At 39.8% G+C, this 16,676-nt stretch overlaps 1 protein-coding gene across 5 annotated transcripts in view; it reads right to left on the bottom strand.

Annotated features, from left to right (window-relative positions):
• Positions 1 to 16,676, bottom strand: part of TPP2 (tripeptidyl peptidase 2) — a 68,446-nt gene that overhangs the window by 15,817 nt on the left and 35,953 nt on the right. For 3 of the 5 annotated variants that reach the window (XM_047081639.1, XM_047081655.1, XM_047081672.1), the window contains exons 12-24: positions 15,062 to 15,177; positions 14,383 to 14,551; positions 13,546 to 13,703; positions 13,192 to 13,268; positions 11,122 to 11,228; positions 9,064 to 9,218; positions 7,854 to 7,970; positions 7,512 to 7,612; positions 6,798 to 6,894; positions 5,625 to 5,762; positions 4,040 to 4,284; positions 3,704 to 3,782; positions 1,501 to 1,539 (exon numbers count right to left, since the gene is read on the bottom strand). In XM_047081639.1, coding sequence (XP_046937595.1) covers positions 1,501 to 1,539; positions 3,704 to 3,782; positions 4,040 to 4,284; positions 5,625 to 5,762; positions 6,798 to 6,894; positions 7,512 to 7,612; positions 7,854 to 7,970; positions 9,064 to 9,218; positions 11,122 to 11,228; positions 13,192 to 13,268; positions 13,546 to 13,703; positions 14,383 to 14,551; positions 15,062 to 15,177 — 1,598 coding nt within the window. The remainder of the gene's footprint in view (positions 1 to 1,500; positions 1,540 to 3,703; positions 3,783 to 4,039; positions 4,285 to 5,624; positions 5,763 to 6,797; positions 6,895 to 7,511; positions 7,613 to 7,853; positions 7,971 to 9,063; positions 9,219 to 11,121; positions 11,229 to 13,191; positions 13,269 to 13,545; positions 13,704 to 14,382; positions 14,552 to 15,061; positions 15,178 to 16,676) is intronic. The other 2 variants (XM_047081650.1, XM_047081663.1) reach the window with 1 other exon arrangement.

Genomic DNA, 16,676 nt, shown 5'->3' with positions numbered 1-16,676 from the left:
GTAATGGGACTATAAAACTATAATAATGATTATTTTTAAAATAAGAGCTTCACACGTATTTGCCCTGAAGACAGGGAGAAATGGGAAGAGGCAACTCTAGCTGCCACATCCTTTATATAAAGCTTTCCTAACCAAGTAATAATAACCTTCTTACTCATTTAATGGTTTCCTTACACAACCGAATCCAAACAAAATCCACCAAAACTCCCAGAAGAGCAACCAAAATATACAATAGAAAAAAATCCCAGCTATGCCTCTGTGATAAGCACCTTCTATTTTTAATGGGCTTCTAGAAGACCTTTTTCTCATTTTTTGAAGTAGTGGCTCTCAAGCCATTTTCAGGACGACCCAAAGATAAACAATCTATAGATAAAAAGAAACTCATTTTAGGAGTCTGATGAACAGCACTTCTTACTTTATTCTGTTTTCATTTTGAAGCTGGCTACGTCATTAAATGAATGTACATGGCCCACAGATGGGTCAAGATCTCAGCTAGAAATACTGGTCTACAGTGAAGTAGATAGTCCTCTATCCGGAAAGATGATTCCCAGTGGGGCGTTTTGTTTGGACAAAGTGTTTACCATTGCATCATAACATATACATTTCATAAGTCTTTTTAAATGAAAGAATTGTACCTGTTCTAAAATGGTGATTCCGTTTCACATCACTATGAATTAAGAAACAGTGTTATCTTTTGTTTGTCTTAAAATACAAATTCTCCGTGCAATGCTTCCTGCCTGAACATGAGAAATCATGAAAATGCTGACTGAGGCCAGTAGGTCTTCAGCAGAGAGCTCACTGAACACCTACATCCCTTTCTCTAAGTACACCCCAAGTTGAATTCTGCCTTTTTTGAGTTCAATTTGGCTCCAGCAGTCAATCAGACATTGTCTAATAAGTTGCAGGGAAGTCGATCAGTCACACACGAGTTATGGTCTTAAACCTGCTCGTGCTCTTAGCATAAGTTTTAATTTTGGGTTGATGGTCCGTATTTCCATTCCTCCTGCCCACTGCTCTGTGTCTGTTCTTCCAGAACTAAGACGACACCAGAGCAGGGAATACATTTTTTTTTTCCAAATACCTTAATATTTTAATGATCAAATCTAATTTAAGAATGTTTTTAGACTTTAAAAATAATTGTTTTGGCTTATATAACTACAAAAAACAATTACATTCATTTCTCTGTAGGATTTTAGATATGCAAATTTCAAATATGACCATTTGGTATCATATCTGTAGTTAAGAAATGAATAGCACTAATTTTTTTTCTACACACATATAAAACAGGGGTCTTCCAGCAACTGACGGCAGGAAAGAAAACTTCAGGAAAGTAGTATGTCAACACTGATAAGCTAAAAGCACTACGCCGCAGAACTTAAAGAAAGGAAACTAAGGGACAGATTTTTTTTTAAAAAAGATTACAGTAGTGACAGAAAAAAAGTTTAATTAATACGCAAATAAGGCTTTAAGACATCTTTTTTAAGAACTGACAATCAGTACCTTTTTAAATTTTCCTTGTCGTTTTGCTGCAGACTGCCCCTGGGAGTTAGAACGACATTCTGTAAGAAAACATGCACAGTCTACACAGGATGGAGACACCACCTCGGTCTAATTGTCTTCCAGTTTACGTCTCACCTGCATGTGTCACAGTGCTTAGAAGGGTCAGGTCTACGATCACAAAGGCAGGCTTTTCAAGAAAGCAACACTGCCACTCTCATTTTAATAAAAACGCACTCCAATACGTTACTCCTAAGGGCAAATGTTTTTCAACTCTGTATTCAAAAAATTGAGGACAGCAAAATCCATTAGTTATCAAAACACTCTTGAAAAACATTAAATTTAGTGGACGGTCCAGAGTCTGATTTCAAGGACATCACAATCACACATGCCCAGTCATCCTCATTCAAGGTGACCATGAAAGGCAGAAGTGTAACAGCAGTCACCTTCCCAACTACCACACCGGCGAGCAACGCGACTAGGGAGGTAAGAGTATAAACAATGTGCTACGAGTATATGAACTCTGCACCTTTAGGTTTTTGCTCTCTTTCAGAACCATCGACCCCTCAAGTAATTACCTCGTAAGTAGTAAATACAGTTAATCCCACACTTTTATTATTTAATTTCACAACTGCCTCTGAAAGGATGTAGCCAGGAAGTACTATATCTCTCTGAACTGCTAAAAGTGCATTTTTAATAACAATGGTTTTCCAAGGAAGCAGATGTCTGAGAAGAGTTATCTGGGTGAGCATCCCAGTCTCCCCATCTGGGGAGCCCCACAGTGGAAACAGCCCTGCTGTCCAGGAAGCGAGGCCCACAAGAAAAGACTGCGCTAGGACTTCTTAAATCTGCATCTATGAATTCCAGTGTCAGTGACTACTGATTCTCTTCAAATGACACTCAAGTGTATACATAAAAAAGTACAGTTGACCCTTGAACGACAGGGGGCTGGGGGCACCAACCCCCCACCAGTCAAAAACCCTTGTATAACTTCTGACTCCCCCCAGAACTTAACTACGAACAGCCTCCTGTTGACTGGAAGCCTTAATGATAACAGAAACAAGTAACATATCATTTTGTGTATATTCTTACATTAACGTAAGCTAGAGAAAAGAAAATGTTACTGGGAAAATCATAAGGAAGAGAAAATACGTCTACAGGATTGAACTGTATTTAGTAACGTAACAAAACAAAACACCCACAGAGAATTTGACCCGTGCAGTTCAAACCTGTGTTGTTCATGGGTCAACTGCAGTATCCACTGAAATGAGACTCAAGAAATATCAGGGCAAACGAGTTTTTCAAAGCACAAAATTCCTGAATTATGCTTCTGTGACAGTGATAAGTGACCTTTGGTTCAACAGTGGCAAGAAGTTTAAGTATACTTGTTAAGATGCATGAGATCTATTCATTTTGGTAACGGCATTTATAGACTCCAGTGTCAGGTGGTAGGCTACTATTAAAGAACTAATGCTAGGGAGAAAAGCAAAACTGTAAGAATGACAACTTTCACTGGCACTGAGCTAACATGATGACAGAAGGTGACAGACCCATATAGATAATAAATTTGTAATGAAAACAGATGGAAAAGTTAAAACAGGTACCTATCAAATTGTAACATTTATCTCTAAAATGTAACAACCAGAAGTATGTCTTTAATAACATAATTTTGAAACTATAAAGGCAATGCCAAAAGAAGTATCTTGTAATTATCTACACAATTACGCAAAATTCCAAGAAAGAAAGGTGTGTACTAGTGAAAAAAAAATACCGTTCATTAGAAATAATCATTCTGTTTTCTCAAAGTAACCCTAGAAGATCTGACTTATTTCTAGATCCACAATATTATGTCGGTTAAGATCATATAAAATGTTCTAATTTTAAACGTCCCATTCACTTAAGCCAAGTTTAACCTACATGAGTCACAGGAAATTCAAGTGTATTAGCCATGCAACGTAGGGTCAGTTCTGAACCCGAGTACTTAGGCTTAGGAGAAAGAATACTAAGTATTTTAAAATATAATCAAGTATTAATTGACTTTTCCAGTAATTTGGGAAAAAAACTACCAACTCCCCCCCCCCCCCCAAGGAGATCTTCTCTTTTTTCTCTTTTACCCATTCTAAAGTGTGGGATTAATTCCCATCTTTCAAAGAAATGGAAATTTTGGAATAGGTAATTTCAGTATTAAAAAAAAATGGATACTTACAGCTTTCTTTCCAAGTTCAGTCTTTGATAACGTTAAGGATCCTGCAAGGTAGCATCCAGGTCCTGCCCCTTTAGGTATTCTAATACAAAAGTTTAAAAGAGAAAAAAAAGGAACTAAAGAAAAAGTCTCACAAAGGTAATCGGAGTAAACCATCAAAACAACTGTAATCTGAAATAATTCCCGTAGCTCAGATTTCAAAAATCAAAGGGAGAAATCATCTTAGTCTAAAACAGTATGTGACAATATACTGTAAATTGAGCCCAATGTAATGAACTCACATAAAAAACAGTACAGTATTTAGGACAGACATTAACTGTAAGCAACGCTGCCACTTACTTGTCATCGGGTAAGGAAGTAACAAAGAATGGTTGATTATATTTGGGTGGTAATGTCAAATTACTTGATTTCTTCTTTCCTAGAAGTGCAAGGCTATGATTTTCATGAATATCTAAGCTCAAGGTATTAGACAACCTATGAGAAACAATAAATGGAAGATCTTTAAGACGTTCCAAATCACTGATCTGCTCATGACGGATCTGTAGTCGAATTGTATAATCTCCTTTTTCCAGTTTCAAAGAATACTAAAAAAGACAAAGAACATTGGGAAAAGTACGGGTTAGCCAAGTAAATGGAACTCAGAGTAAGAGAATAAGCAGGAACAATCAGCACACACAGAGCATGCACACACTTGCCTGCACACCAGGGCTGAGAGCACCATGTGAACCGTCCACGGCCATGTGCAGACTAAAGGCCATGTGCATATCTAAAGGGTAAGGGAGCTGCGGGCGGGAATGCCTCCCAAGGCCTCACTTTGCCACAACAACAGGCTATGCTCATTCTCTCAGCTACACCAGTGTCTGCTCAAGACTGACGAGAGCCATGATTTTCTAGTTTGTGAGTCTTTAGAACATGGATAAAATGCCACCAAACCTAGCAAAACTGAGGTGCTGTATAATATCTAAGACCAATAATGCGCACGTGTGTGCGTACACAGCGGGTCGTCTTTATCTTACAGCCAGAACGCCGCGCCTCTTTATCCCAAACAGGGAGAACAGGGAGCCAGCAGAGATCGAGGAGTACAAACCCACTACATTTCACCCAGTCAGCCTGTTCAGGAGCGTGGAACGCCATATCCTGCATCGGCACTTTCTCTCGAGGAGATTGTAAACAATAAAGTAATGGCACCGTGTAACCCAGTCTGCAATGAGGAGGTGGGGGGGGGGGGGCTGGGATTGCTTTGAGAAAAAGGAAATCATTTCCTGACTAGTGAATTGAAAAAAACCTGCGCAAATTATTTTCATTATCTGGCATAAGATTATAGATGTTACAGGAAATACCTCATTTCTTGGTAACGATATTTTAATCAGATGAAATTTCTACAAACTGTTTGAATAAAAGATTTTTTTCCCCTTGAGACAATCATACCAAGCACAGTGCTTGGCATATAGTAAGTGCTGAGTAAACAGCCATGTCAGGAAGAAATGAATGTCAAAGTTCTAGTAAACTGAAGACACTGCTGTAGTGCTTTTCACCAAGTTCAGACCTGGGATCATTTCAAGATACTCATATGACCTTAGATGATCCGCTTTCAGCCTTCAGATGGGTGGAAGCAGTGGGAAGGAAGGAGAAATACTTAAAATAAAAAGCTATGCCGGCCAGCGTCTGCAGGCATCACCTGTGCCCTCCTCTACCCCAAAACTTGAATCAGCTGACTTTACATGGCTGAGAGGTTGTCACAGTCTATTTTATACAAGACAACTAACTGAGCTTCGATTGGTATGTCAAAGAAGTAAATACAAAACTATATGATTAAAAAAAAAAAAAACAAAACAGAAAAAAACTACCATAAACAAGAAATCAGACATTCATTATCTCAGGAAACAGCCTCTGTTAATTCTAAAAATCACTACTGATTTCATACCTGATGTGGATAGGCATCTCCCGAGCCCATTTGTCTTTTGTTCTGGTCAAATATAATCCACAGTTGGCTGTCAAATTCTGATTCATACAATAGTTCACAAAGTAGTGGGCAGCTTGGAGTTACTTCCCCACTCTTGGGCTACAAAAAAAATACGAATGATTACTTGACATGATTTACGTGATTTCTGATGTAGATCTGCAGAACTGTTATTGATGAGATTTTTACATTAAAAGTATTAAAAACAGGGCGCCTGGGTGGCTCAGTCGGTTAAGCGTCCGACTTCGGCTCAGGTCATGATCTCAGTTTGTGAGCTCGAGCCCCACGTTGGGCTCTGTGCTGACAGCTCGGAGCCTGGAGCCTGCTTCGGATTCTGTGTCTCCCTCTCTCTCTGCCCCTCTTCTGTGCTCTCTCTCTCAAAAATAAATAGACAATAAAAAAAAAAAAAAAGTATTAAAAACATTTCCTTTTGGTAACTGATTTTTAAAATGCAGAACATCCAATATTTTGGCAGTAATAAAAAATATTTCTCCTTTACGAGTTTTTAAAAATACAAACCCAGCGATTTGTATGCATTAATGAATATAATATGTATCCTTCAGGACCTCTAATTACTTGATAAAACTGAAATTTGACAATTCACCGAAATCAATCATCTCCTAAACACTAAAACCAAATTCATATTATGTTCCAATAAGCATTCTGCTGAAATCTTACTGGTCCTACATAAATTCTCAGATCCCACATTTATACTAGTCTCAACTACCTTTTACTACTCATTCAACCCAAGAGTTATTCCGACTTCTCATGGTTTTAATGTATGCTTCAGAGAAAGCAGTCAGGCCATCTGCCATAATCAGAAGGCATCTGGCATTGATGAGACGTCTAACCACTGAACAGTTATCAGTGATTACAAACACTAAGGTTCAAAGGCAAAGTTACCACTAAATTAGAGTTTATGACTTCAGACCCAAATGGGACTTAGATCGTTACAAATCATTACTTTCCAAAGAATAATTCCAAATTAACCACAGTTAATTACTTGACTCTTTGATACACACACGCACACGCACACACACACACTCAATCCCTTGTCCTTCCATTTTTGACTTTATGATTCATGAACAAAACCCAGAAGTTCATTTTAAGGTTATACTTCATTATATAAACACTTACTTGATGAAAGTTATAGGTCAGGATCATCTCATAAAGCTGACGATTATTTGGCAAAACATCTCTTGATCCTAAAGGTTTTGTTTTTGCACTCAGTGGTCTGTAATTAGACAAATGTATAACTGATTTAAGAGTTCATTCACTGAGACCAATGAAACTATAATCAACAAAATCTATGACGTGTCACAATAAGTGACAATGAACATTCCTAAACTCTGTATATCTTATTATATTTTCAGTATATTTTATAGTATTTTAATATAGTATTCACGTAGAGAATTCTCTACTGACTGAACCACAGCAATACATAGTTTAAATCTTGTGAGGTTACAAAAACATTTTCAAATGTCAACACATAGTCAACACGTAACCAGATCCCAGTATTGGGGCAACTGCTAACACTGTCGAAGTAGAGACAGGTTTTGACTCGCACCCTCCTGTCCAAACTGCAGATGGCAACGCACACATCACAGGCTGGGTCCTGTAGGGGCCACACCCAGAGCTTTACTTCCATGTCATTTAAGGCTGGAAGCTACTGCTGGGGCTGCCTCCTTGAGGGCTGCCAGGATTCCTAGGCTGGAAAGTCAGAAAGTGCATTTGTATTTCCAGCACTCAGATGATTTAAGAAGATGACTCCTTTCAAAGAGTGTAAGAGATGTCCCCACTCCCCACCACACCGATGCTCAACATCTGTAGCCCTAAAACATTTAAAGATACCGCAGTGTCTGGACCCAGCTCTTCAAGGTTATGCAGGGAGCCAGATCTTCATACTTCAAGGAGGACTGAACATCAAAACGATTGATTCCTTCTGACGCATGCTACAAAGGATATTTATCAAGTTAGATTCTCAAACTTTGTTGATAATAAACCATACTTTTAAACATTTGGACCTAAAATAGACATGTCTAACGCAAAGTTTGTAAACACCTATGAATAAAGACTACCGTTATTTCCAGAACCATAGGTAATCTGCACGTTAACATTTAAACCCAACCAGTGAGATTATTTTTCCCTAATGCAAATAAGTGACGTTAAAAATGATGGAAACATGGAACTTACAATGTTTAACTGAGGAGCAGTACACACTATCCCATGGAAAGAAATGGTGTAATCGATATTGACATCACTGAGACTTGCCCACCAACGGGCAATGCAAAACTCAATTGCTTTCCCACCCTGTGAAGAAAGAAGAAAATCAGAGATGTATAATTCCCTTCTCTCACTTTCCTTCAAAGTACACAATATAAATAGTAGGTGTTTTAAAGCAATTCTAGCTTTCAAACTTTTCCTATTTGTACAGCTATGTGTGGAGTTAGACGATTATGGTTGCAGAGATAGAGTACAGGCATTTAAATACAGTTATTTACTCAGAATCCTACAGTGCTTGTCATAAAAGATCTGAGGCAGCTTTTCAGAGTACATGAAATAAAACAATGATGAAAACAAACTGGAATAAAAACTTAGGGCCAAAGGAAAAGTTATAAGAACAATGATAAGAGGGGTATTTCAGCTTTGCAAGGCCTATTCAATACCCACAGTTGAGTTGCAGGCTCAGAGCTGCCTGGCAATCAAAGCAAAATGAAACTACGGTCATTTACATCTTTCTCTTAGAAAAATTAAAAGCAAAAACTATTTGAAGCACTGAGTTTTAAATTAGTTTAGAAAGTTTAAAGATGGGTCACAGGACACTAACACATACAAGAAAAAGTAATCAGAAACATAAGATCCAGGAAAGATGATACAACTAACTGAAAACACTACGGAAACAGGTCTGAGAAAGAACGCCGGCTCCTGCAGAGGACAAACGACACCACGCAGGAGGGGCCCTGCCACGCGGCAGCCCTGCGGGTGGGAAGCGGCAACAGCTTCACCTCTACAGCAAAACAGCCTCATGGATTCTTAACTACGGGGCATTAATAATGCAACAAGTAGAAAACATGAAGAAAAACATAAATGAGGAAATGATCTGTGTGACGAGGAAAACAATCCACTTCGGGGTCCATGTCGTAAGGCATCAGAACCTAGCAGACCAGCACTTTTCTTCACTAAGTTATCGAAGAGTTCAAACAATATTTACCTCCTGCTTGGTCTCCACTAACCCACCAAGACTACCCACCTTCCTACTTTACTTATTCAGCATCAATAAAATATGCAGTCCCAATATGCTCTATACAAACTATAAAACCAAATTCAAATACTTAGGTTTGGCCCACAACAAAAATAAAAAAAGACATCATTTTAGGATTTCAAACTATTAATTGAAACTTACTAAGACAGGAAAAGCTTCAGTCAACGTCCCTTTTTCCGGAAGGGAACAGAACTTATAGAATTCATGACTTCGATACGCCCTCTGCTTCACCAGCTGCACTGCGTGGAGAACAAACTTGGCCGACACCTCAGAAGAGCACGAACACACAGTCACCTCTAGAGTCAGATGGGGGGGAAGCAAAGCTTTAAACTGATAGGATTTAAAAAAAGACATACAAGTATTTTAATAACGCCAACTTTTTAGAAAACGACATATTGCCAATAAAATAATATACTCAAAGGAAATGCGCGGATTTTCTCAAAAACAAAGAATCAACAGAATGAATAAAGATAAACGGGTAGAAGACTCGACCACGGAAAAGAAACAGAACAGCATTAAAATGAGCAGCCGCCATGCTGCAAACTCCAAACACCACGGAACAGCAAGCTATCCACAGATGGACACGATTACACAAAACCCTGCTCCCCTCTGTTGCTATGAGGAAACTTGCTTTAGCTGAGGACCAATCAATTCCTGATAAAGGATTTTAATTTTGGAAACCTCTACTTGTTACCATACCTAAAGTCCATTAGTATCTATTTCTTCAACTTCACTGACAACTTTTCCTAGTCTCTCCCTCCCGTCTGCTTCTAGAAAGTATGACTGTCAGAACTGCATGTGCTTAGCTTTATTCTGAGGCTGAGCTGGAGGCAAAGCCACAATCCCTGTGAGGCAGAATCAGCATCTTATCTAATGAACACCCACTCTAATACAGGAAACTTAGAGCAAGGCTTAGTCTCTGGTTCCCAAGGTCAAGTGGGCACAGAGCTCTGTGAACCTAATCAATTGCTAAGAATACAAAACCTAGTGTTAGGACAATATTTCTAATTATTTGAAATAGGAATCATCTGTTGTACATTTCTGGGTTTTGTTGTTTTTTGCCCCCCCCCCACCACCTACCACCCCATTTTACCGAGATACAGTGTATTTGTTATTGACAAATGACATTGTGTGTAAGTTCAGGGTGTACACTGTGGGGATTTGATACACACACATATATTGTAAAATGGCTATCACAATAAGGCTAGTTAATACATCCATCACTTCACACACTTACCAATTTGTTTTGTGGTTGTGAAAATATTTCAAACCTGACTTTTAGCAAATTTCAAATACATAATAAAGAACAGTTCACCACAGTTACTGTGTTAGACATTAGATTCCTTGAACTTATTCACCTTGTAAGTGAAAGTCTGTACCCTTGACCGCCATCTTCCCGTTTCCTTGCCCTCCCCCAGCACACTGCTGATCTAAGACTGCTATATGCTCTGAGCTACTTCCATTCTGGATCATCCAATAAATTCCTATAAAAATAACCCTGTTTTCAACAGCAACCTGAACAAATCATAATTAGAGCATTATAATTACTGGCATTAACCGTTAAAAAGATATCAGATTCAATACTAATCAACCATAGATTTTCCTTTAGTATTATTAGTGTACATTTTATCAGAGCTCAGTATTAGACAATTCCATGGGCCCCATATGGGCGGTAGCCCAGAGTTCTCAACCATACAGCTCTGACTCTAATCATTAATAGGCAAAGTATTATACTAAACTAAGTTAAAAAGGGGCGCCTGGGTGGCTCAGTCAGTTGAGTGTCTGACTTCAGCTCAGGTCATGATCCCACAGTTCGCGGGTTCAAGCCCCGCGTTGGGCTCTGTGCTGACAGCTCAGAGCCTGGAGACTCCTTCCGATTGTGTGTCTCTCTCTCTCTGCCCCTCCCCTGCTCGTGCTCTGTCCCTGTCTCTTCAAAGAATAAAAAATGTTAAACTAAGCTAAAAATTTGAATATTAAAACATCTTAAAATAGCCTAGATGATTTGATGTATGAATCAATGCAAAATAGTACAAGATCTTATTAATGTTTTAAATCTAACAGCAAATCTAGAGTGTCAGAGGTAGTACTGTCAGGAGAAAGGCCCATACTAGAGATACACAAACTTTCTGTGGTCCAATCCCAGAAAGGATAGAACATACATAAAGGTAAGTGGTCAGGACGGACTCAAATGTTACTTACCAGCCCATGTTGCACCCTCAGGAACCTCAATAAAATGCCTTCGAATTTGACCAGGTTTAAAATGTATATCTGTCAAGGCTAGATCATAATGTGATGATTCGTTTACTCTGAAAATAAAAATAAACAGCTAAATGTGACACTGTCACAAAAATGTCTTTATATTATAAGCCCACCGGTACTCTAGATTTTAACATTAGAAATAAACACAGTTCATTGGAAATAAACACAGGGATTTAAAAGCTGGTTACAAAACAGTTCGCACAGTATTCTCATTTTTGCAACGTGTTAGTAGTGATAAGCTCTGGATAGCCCAGGATAGTGATTTTTCTCCTATTTACTTGTCTGCTACAATCTGTCTGGAAGACACACATACGTGGATCCTTCATTCACAGGATTTCCCAATTACTAGAATCTAAACTATCGTGAGTCCTAAATATTAAAATCAAACGTAATGTTTTGTGTCACTGATATGGTCTTTTTTTTTTAAGTTTATTTATTTATTTTTGAAAGAGTGTGTGAGCGGGGGAGGGGCAGAGAGGGAAAAAGAATCCCAAGCAGGTTCTAGGCTGTCAGCGCAGAGCCTGATGAAGGGTTAGATTTCACAAACCATGAGATCATGACCTGAGTGGAAATCAAGAGTCAGACGCTTAACTGACTAAGCCACTCAGGTGCCTCATAGTCACCGATACTATCTTATAGCTCTGAGACTGGTATTAAACCTCTTTACATAGCTTCAAAATACGCCATGCTATAATGACACAGTAAAGAAGAAAAGTACTTTCACAGCATTTTTGTAAGAAATCAATGACACATAAAAGTCAAATATGTAATTACCCACTATGGAAACCTAAAGAGTATGCTAAGGATAAACTGTAGTCAGTGTGACAAACATTTAATGAGTGCCTACTATACCTATGGGGTCCTGTTGTTAGGAGCTTCAAATACAACACTGAATAAAATATTTTCCTTTGCCCTAGTCAGTCTGGAGGAGACAGAAAAACTACCAAAAACATTTAACATAATATGCTTGGGGTAGATAGGAAGTGTTAGCAATAAAGAAAGAAAAGGTACTTGGTTCGTGGAAAAGCTTCCTGAAGGAGATGATGTCTCAGCAAATTCCTGAATCTTCTATATTATTTTGTCTAACTTCCTACTGGACTTCCAGGGAAAATCTGAGAATTTAAGTGTTCTGTAATTTCTCCATATGTATGTCACTTTTTATCTCCAGAATCTCATCCTAGGTTTCTTACAGGCTGAGACCTAGGGCATATTTAATATTTACCAGTGTAACTAACTCAGTAGAAACCATTAACTGAGAACTTCCCGTTGTTTCCAGAATTCCCATCTCGATCTCGTACTTCATCTACTAAACAATTTGTTTTGTTCCGAATATACCATGTAATGGGCTCCACACAGGAACTCGTAGGATACAGTCCCTGTGTCTTCAGTGGGCTCACAGTCCAATGGGGTAAACTAACATTGACCATAATGGCTAAAGCCTGTACTGCAGGCAAGTAAAAAGTGCCATGAGGCAGCCAGAAGGGACTGCCTTTGCCTAGGGATGACCAGGAACATGCCAGTCTGAGGAAACCTGGGCGACGGCACCAGTGAGTGGAAACGTGCAGCTGGGTGGATGGGGTGATAGGAAATGCTGGTTTTGAAGGATCAGTGTTTGCTGTTTTAAAGAGCATTGATCCTTGGGAATGCCACCAATGTATCTTAAACAGGAAGCGGTACGATCAGATCAGAGTTCCTCGGTTCTGGGGTGAAAGACAAGATGGGAAGGGAAGAGTCTGGAAACAGTAGGTGAAGGGACGAAACAATACCACCAACCGCAGACGGATCAGACCGGGCACAGTGCTGGGGCAGGGCACGTGAGACGTCCCCAGGTATTCTCACAGTCAACAAGCGATGCAAAGACTATGTGCCACCCTGAACTTCGAGCAAGAAGCAGAACTAAAGCCCAGTTACCTGATTCTGGTCTATCAATCCTTTAAAAGTTCACACTATTTCCATAAATAGCCACGAAAAAGTTCCATGTAACAACAGCTGCGGTAACTCGTTACTTACTTGGCCGCTACCACTGCAGTGATTGGAACTCGGAACAGAGGACCTGCATTAGGGGAGGCTATGTCATAGCCACACACCTAGAAAAAAAGAGGAAGTTTCAGTATCCATAAACCTTTACAAGAGAAAAAAAGGTAAAATCTATTCACAGAGTAATCTAATATTAAAATTTAAAAGCCTTAAGCACGAGCGGACACCACTTTTCTGATGTCGGGTCACATAATTAATGGCAAAATAACAAATGCATGCATACCCACCCTTAACTAATTCAGACCAATGGGAACACAGACTGCCACATAAGGTACTTTTACACATTTTAAAGAGTATTTAGAAAGTAAAATGGAGATGTACCAATACCTCTGTATAATGCAATCCTTCTCTTAAGCCCCTGGGATCCACACGTATGTTTATGTGTCTACACTGATTCATGAGTTCCAAATGGCTGGGACACTGAACCCAAGATGAATTTGAAGTTAAAGCTAAATGAAGCTGAAGGGATATTTTTTCAGAGTTTTCTAGCATTAAAAAGACCAAAAATTAAAGATTAGTACTTTTTTCCTTTTCTTCCCTTTTCAAAAGTTCTACCTTCTCTTAAAACCTAACAAATGAGTTTAGTCAATTGTAAAAATGCACTAGGACATAGGCTTCTAAACGACAGCTTAAATAACAGCCACAGGATCTTCCTAGGCTGTAGTGCACCTGTGATCCGTTCACGTTTTACCCGCGTGGCCACAGCCTCATGACAGGGTGTTTTCATGACTATGTGCCATCTGACCCAAAGGAAGATGCCAAGGATACAGTGGTGACCATTCTGTTTCTACCTCCAAGAGCTGTGGTTCTGGCTAGCTGCTTCTGCCACCCACTCTCTGACCGAACCTCTCTGTCTTACACCCAAGCAGTCAATGTGGCAAAGAAAAGGAATCTGATGCTTTCTTGTCCACAATTTAATAAAACTCTGGGTCACTGAAGGCCTAGGCTACTGTTTTCCTCTGTAGTCACCAGACTCACTGAATTGCCATGATATCAGGACCCTACCTGCAATCGCATCTCCCTAAACTATGTAAGATTTAAGATAATAATATTGGCAATTCATGTTTTCTCTTTAGAACGTTAACCCAAATGGCCTTTCTCTCGTATGATACTATTCATTCAAACCACAAATGTGAGCACCTCAGCTTACTGTCCATTACTTACCGGTATTTTCCGGAAATACAGGTTCAATGCCAACGCCATGATCTGAAGGTGCGGCCACCTGAACGGGATCTCGGAGGTAGATGCCTCGGTTATTTCCAACAGTAACAGTGAAACCTAATTTATTAGCAAATGACGTATTCTGAACGAGGTAGTCATAGGCTTTATCAACCTAATTAAAAAAAAAAAAAAGTAAAATATCAATGGTTGGGTCAAGAAAATACTAACAAATCACCAACTTGATTTTGGTTGTAGCAAAGTACAGGCAAAAAGTTAGTCTGTACATTCACCTAAGAGGACAAGTCTACCTTTTCAGACACAACACCAGTTCAACCACCCCCGCAACCCCACTCCACTCTCTGGACTCACATCACTATTCCCAAGTGACCAAAGTTAGGGACTCCTCCATACGCCGTTATAGTGACAGCTTCTGCCCTCGACCTCTTCGCTTTGAATTTCTACCCTGTGTGTCCTACATCTAATGTATTTCTCTTACTGCAACAAATCTGTCTTAGCTACAAAATCTGCTTCATACCCTGTTTGCTTACCAGTTCGGAAACTATTACGATCAGGTCACGTAGAATTAGATCAACTCAATCACTGTTATTATATGAAATATTATCCAGTAATAGCTAAGACTGCATCTTGATTAGCAATCCATTTTTCACACACACAACACTACCTGAATAATACCATGTCCTTGGGCAAATACTTCTATATTGTCAGCCTTCACGGCAGTGTTTTCGAGAGCCCTTCTGACTGAATGAACCGTGTAGTTAACATTATTAGCTTTCAGACCTGAAATGACAAAGCAAAAGCAAGAAAAGGAGTATTAGAGAGTCTGCTACTTGAAATCTCTTTCCCTCACCAGCAGCAATAACACACACATTTCTCGGCTTTAACGTGCCCATTTCTTAATCTTTTTTAAAAACCTGAACTACAACAGTCTGACTCAAGCTGCTGGCATCACGCACAGATGTCATTCAACAAAAATCACTTGATGCCCATTATGCTGTGGCATTAGTGCCCTCTCTGCAGAGGAGATGCCAAAGGCATTCAGGTGACACTTTCATTAAAACACTGCTGGTCCAATGCTCGCCAGCAGTACCAACACTCACCAGCCTCCCTGTGTGTTACAAACGCCAAGGGAGCTTAAAACAAACAAGCGAGAAAAGATGCTGAGGCCTCACTACAGCTCAATTACTTCAGCATCTTTGAGACTGGATCCCAGGCACTGATACTAACAGCCTCCCGGGTGATGCCAGGAGTAGCCAGCTGGGAAGGACTGTTCTGTGAGAAGGACACGGAGGTCACCAATTTGTCAGCCTTGTGTTGAAGATTGTTGTTAGAGATAAAAGGTGAGTAATATAGCATTCCTTTTTTTTCCCCTAATGTTTATTTATTTTGCAGAGACAGAGACAGAGAGAGAGAGAGAGAGAGAGAGAGAGAGAGAGAGAGAGAGAGAGAGAGAGATACAGACACAGAGCATGAGCAGCGGAGAGGCAGAGACAGAAAGATAACAGAATCTGAAGCAGGCTCCAGGCTCTGAGCTGTCAGCACAGAGCCGGACACAGGACTCGCACTCACAAACCGCAAGAGCATGACCTGAGCCGGAGTTGGACGCTTAACCAAGCCACCTAGGAACCCCAAGTAATATAGTATTCCTGCCCACCGCAGAGCTCATCAAGCATGTGTGCACTTATCATACTGTAGGAGATGAGAACGTGGAAAGATGCTGCTGTCAGAGCAAATCAAGAAAGTGGCCAATTTTGTCAGTGAGAATCCAAAAGAAGGTGAAGCTCTATCAGGCGAAGGAAGATGTGAGTTGAATCTTACCAGAATGCACAAGAGTCTGTAAGGCCAAAACATGGCACAAAGGAGTTCTGGGCAGAGAGAATAATACGTGCAAGGACCGGAAGCATGGAGCAAACTTAAATACCTGATGTGGTTGAAAGGGGCTAGAAATGAGGGCAGAGGGTCCTTGGACTTCATGAGAGGAGCACTCCTGAAGTGGAATCTTTGCAACAACCCGGTGACCATAACTGAGTTCCAGTCAATGCCAATGCCACCCAATTAATCCTGTGAGCCTCTGAACACCACCCCAGGAACTCCTACCACCCTTCCCACTTTACTTATCTCCACGGCAATATTCATTACCTTTTAACACGTAAGATAAACTACTGGTAATTCTGTTTATAGTCTGTCTCCCACAGCTGTAATATAAACTCCACAGGGGCAAGTACTTTTGAGCCATAATAATGCTCAATAGTCATTAACAGCCAATAAATATATTTGTT

This window comes from Lynx rufus, unplaced genomic scaffold (assembly GCF_022079265.1).
Source record: "Lynx rufus isolate CCGP_SWC_20201006 ecotype Redwood Valley unplaced genomic scaffold, mLynRuf1.p SCAF_1, whole genome shotgun sequence".
NCBI classification, from domain to species: Eukaryota; Metazoa; Chordata; class Mammalia; order Carnivora; family Felidae; genus Lynx; species Lynx rufus.
The sequence above is the reverse complement of the archived record's forward strand: the minus strand, read 5'-3'. Positions and strand labels throughout refer to the sequence as shown.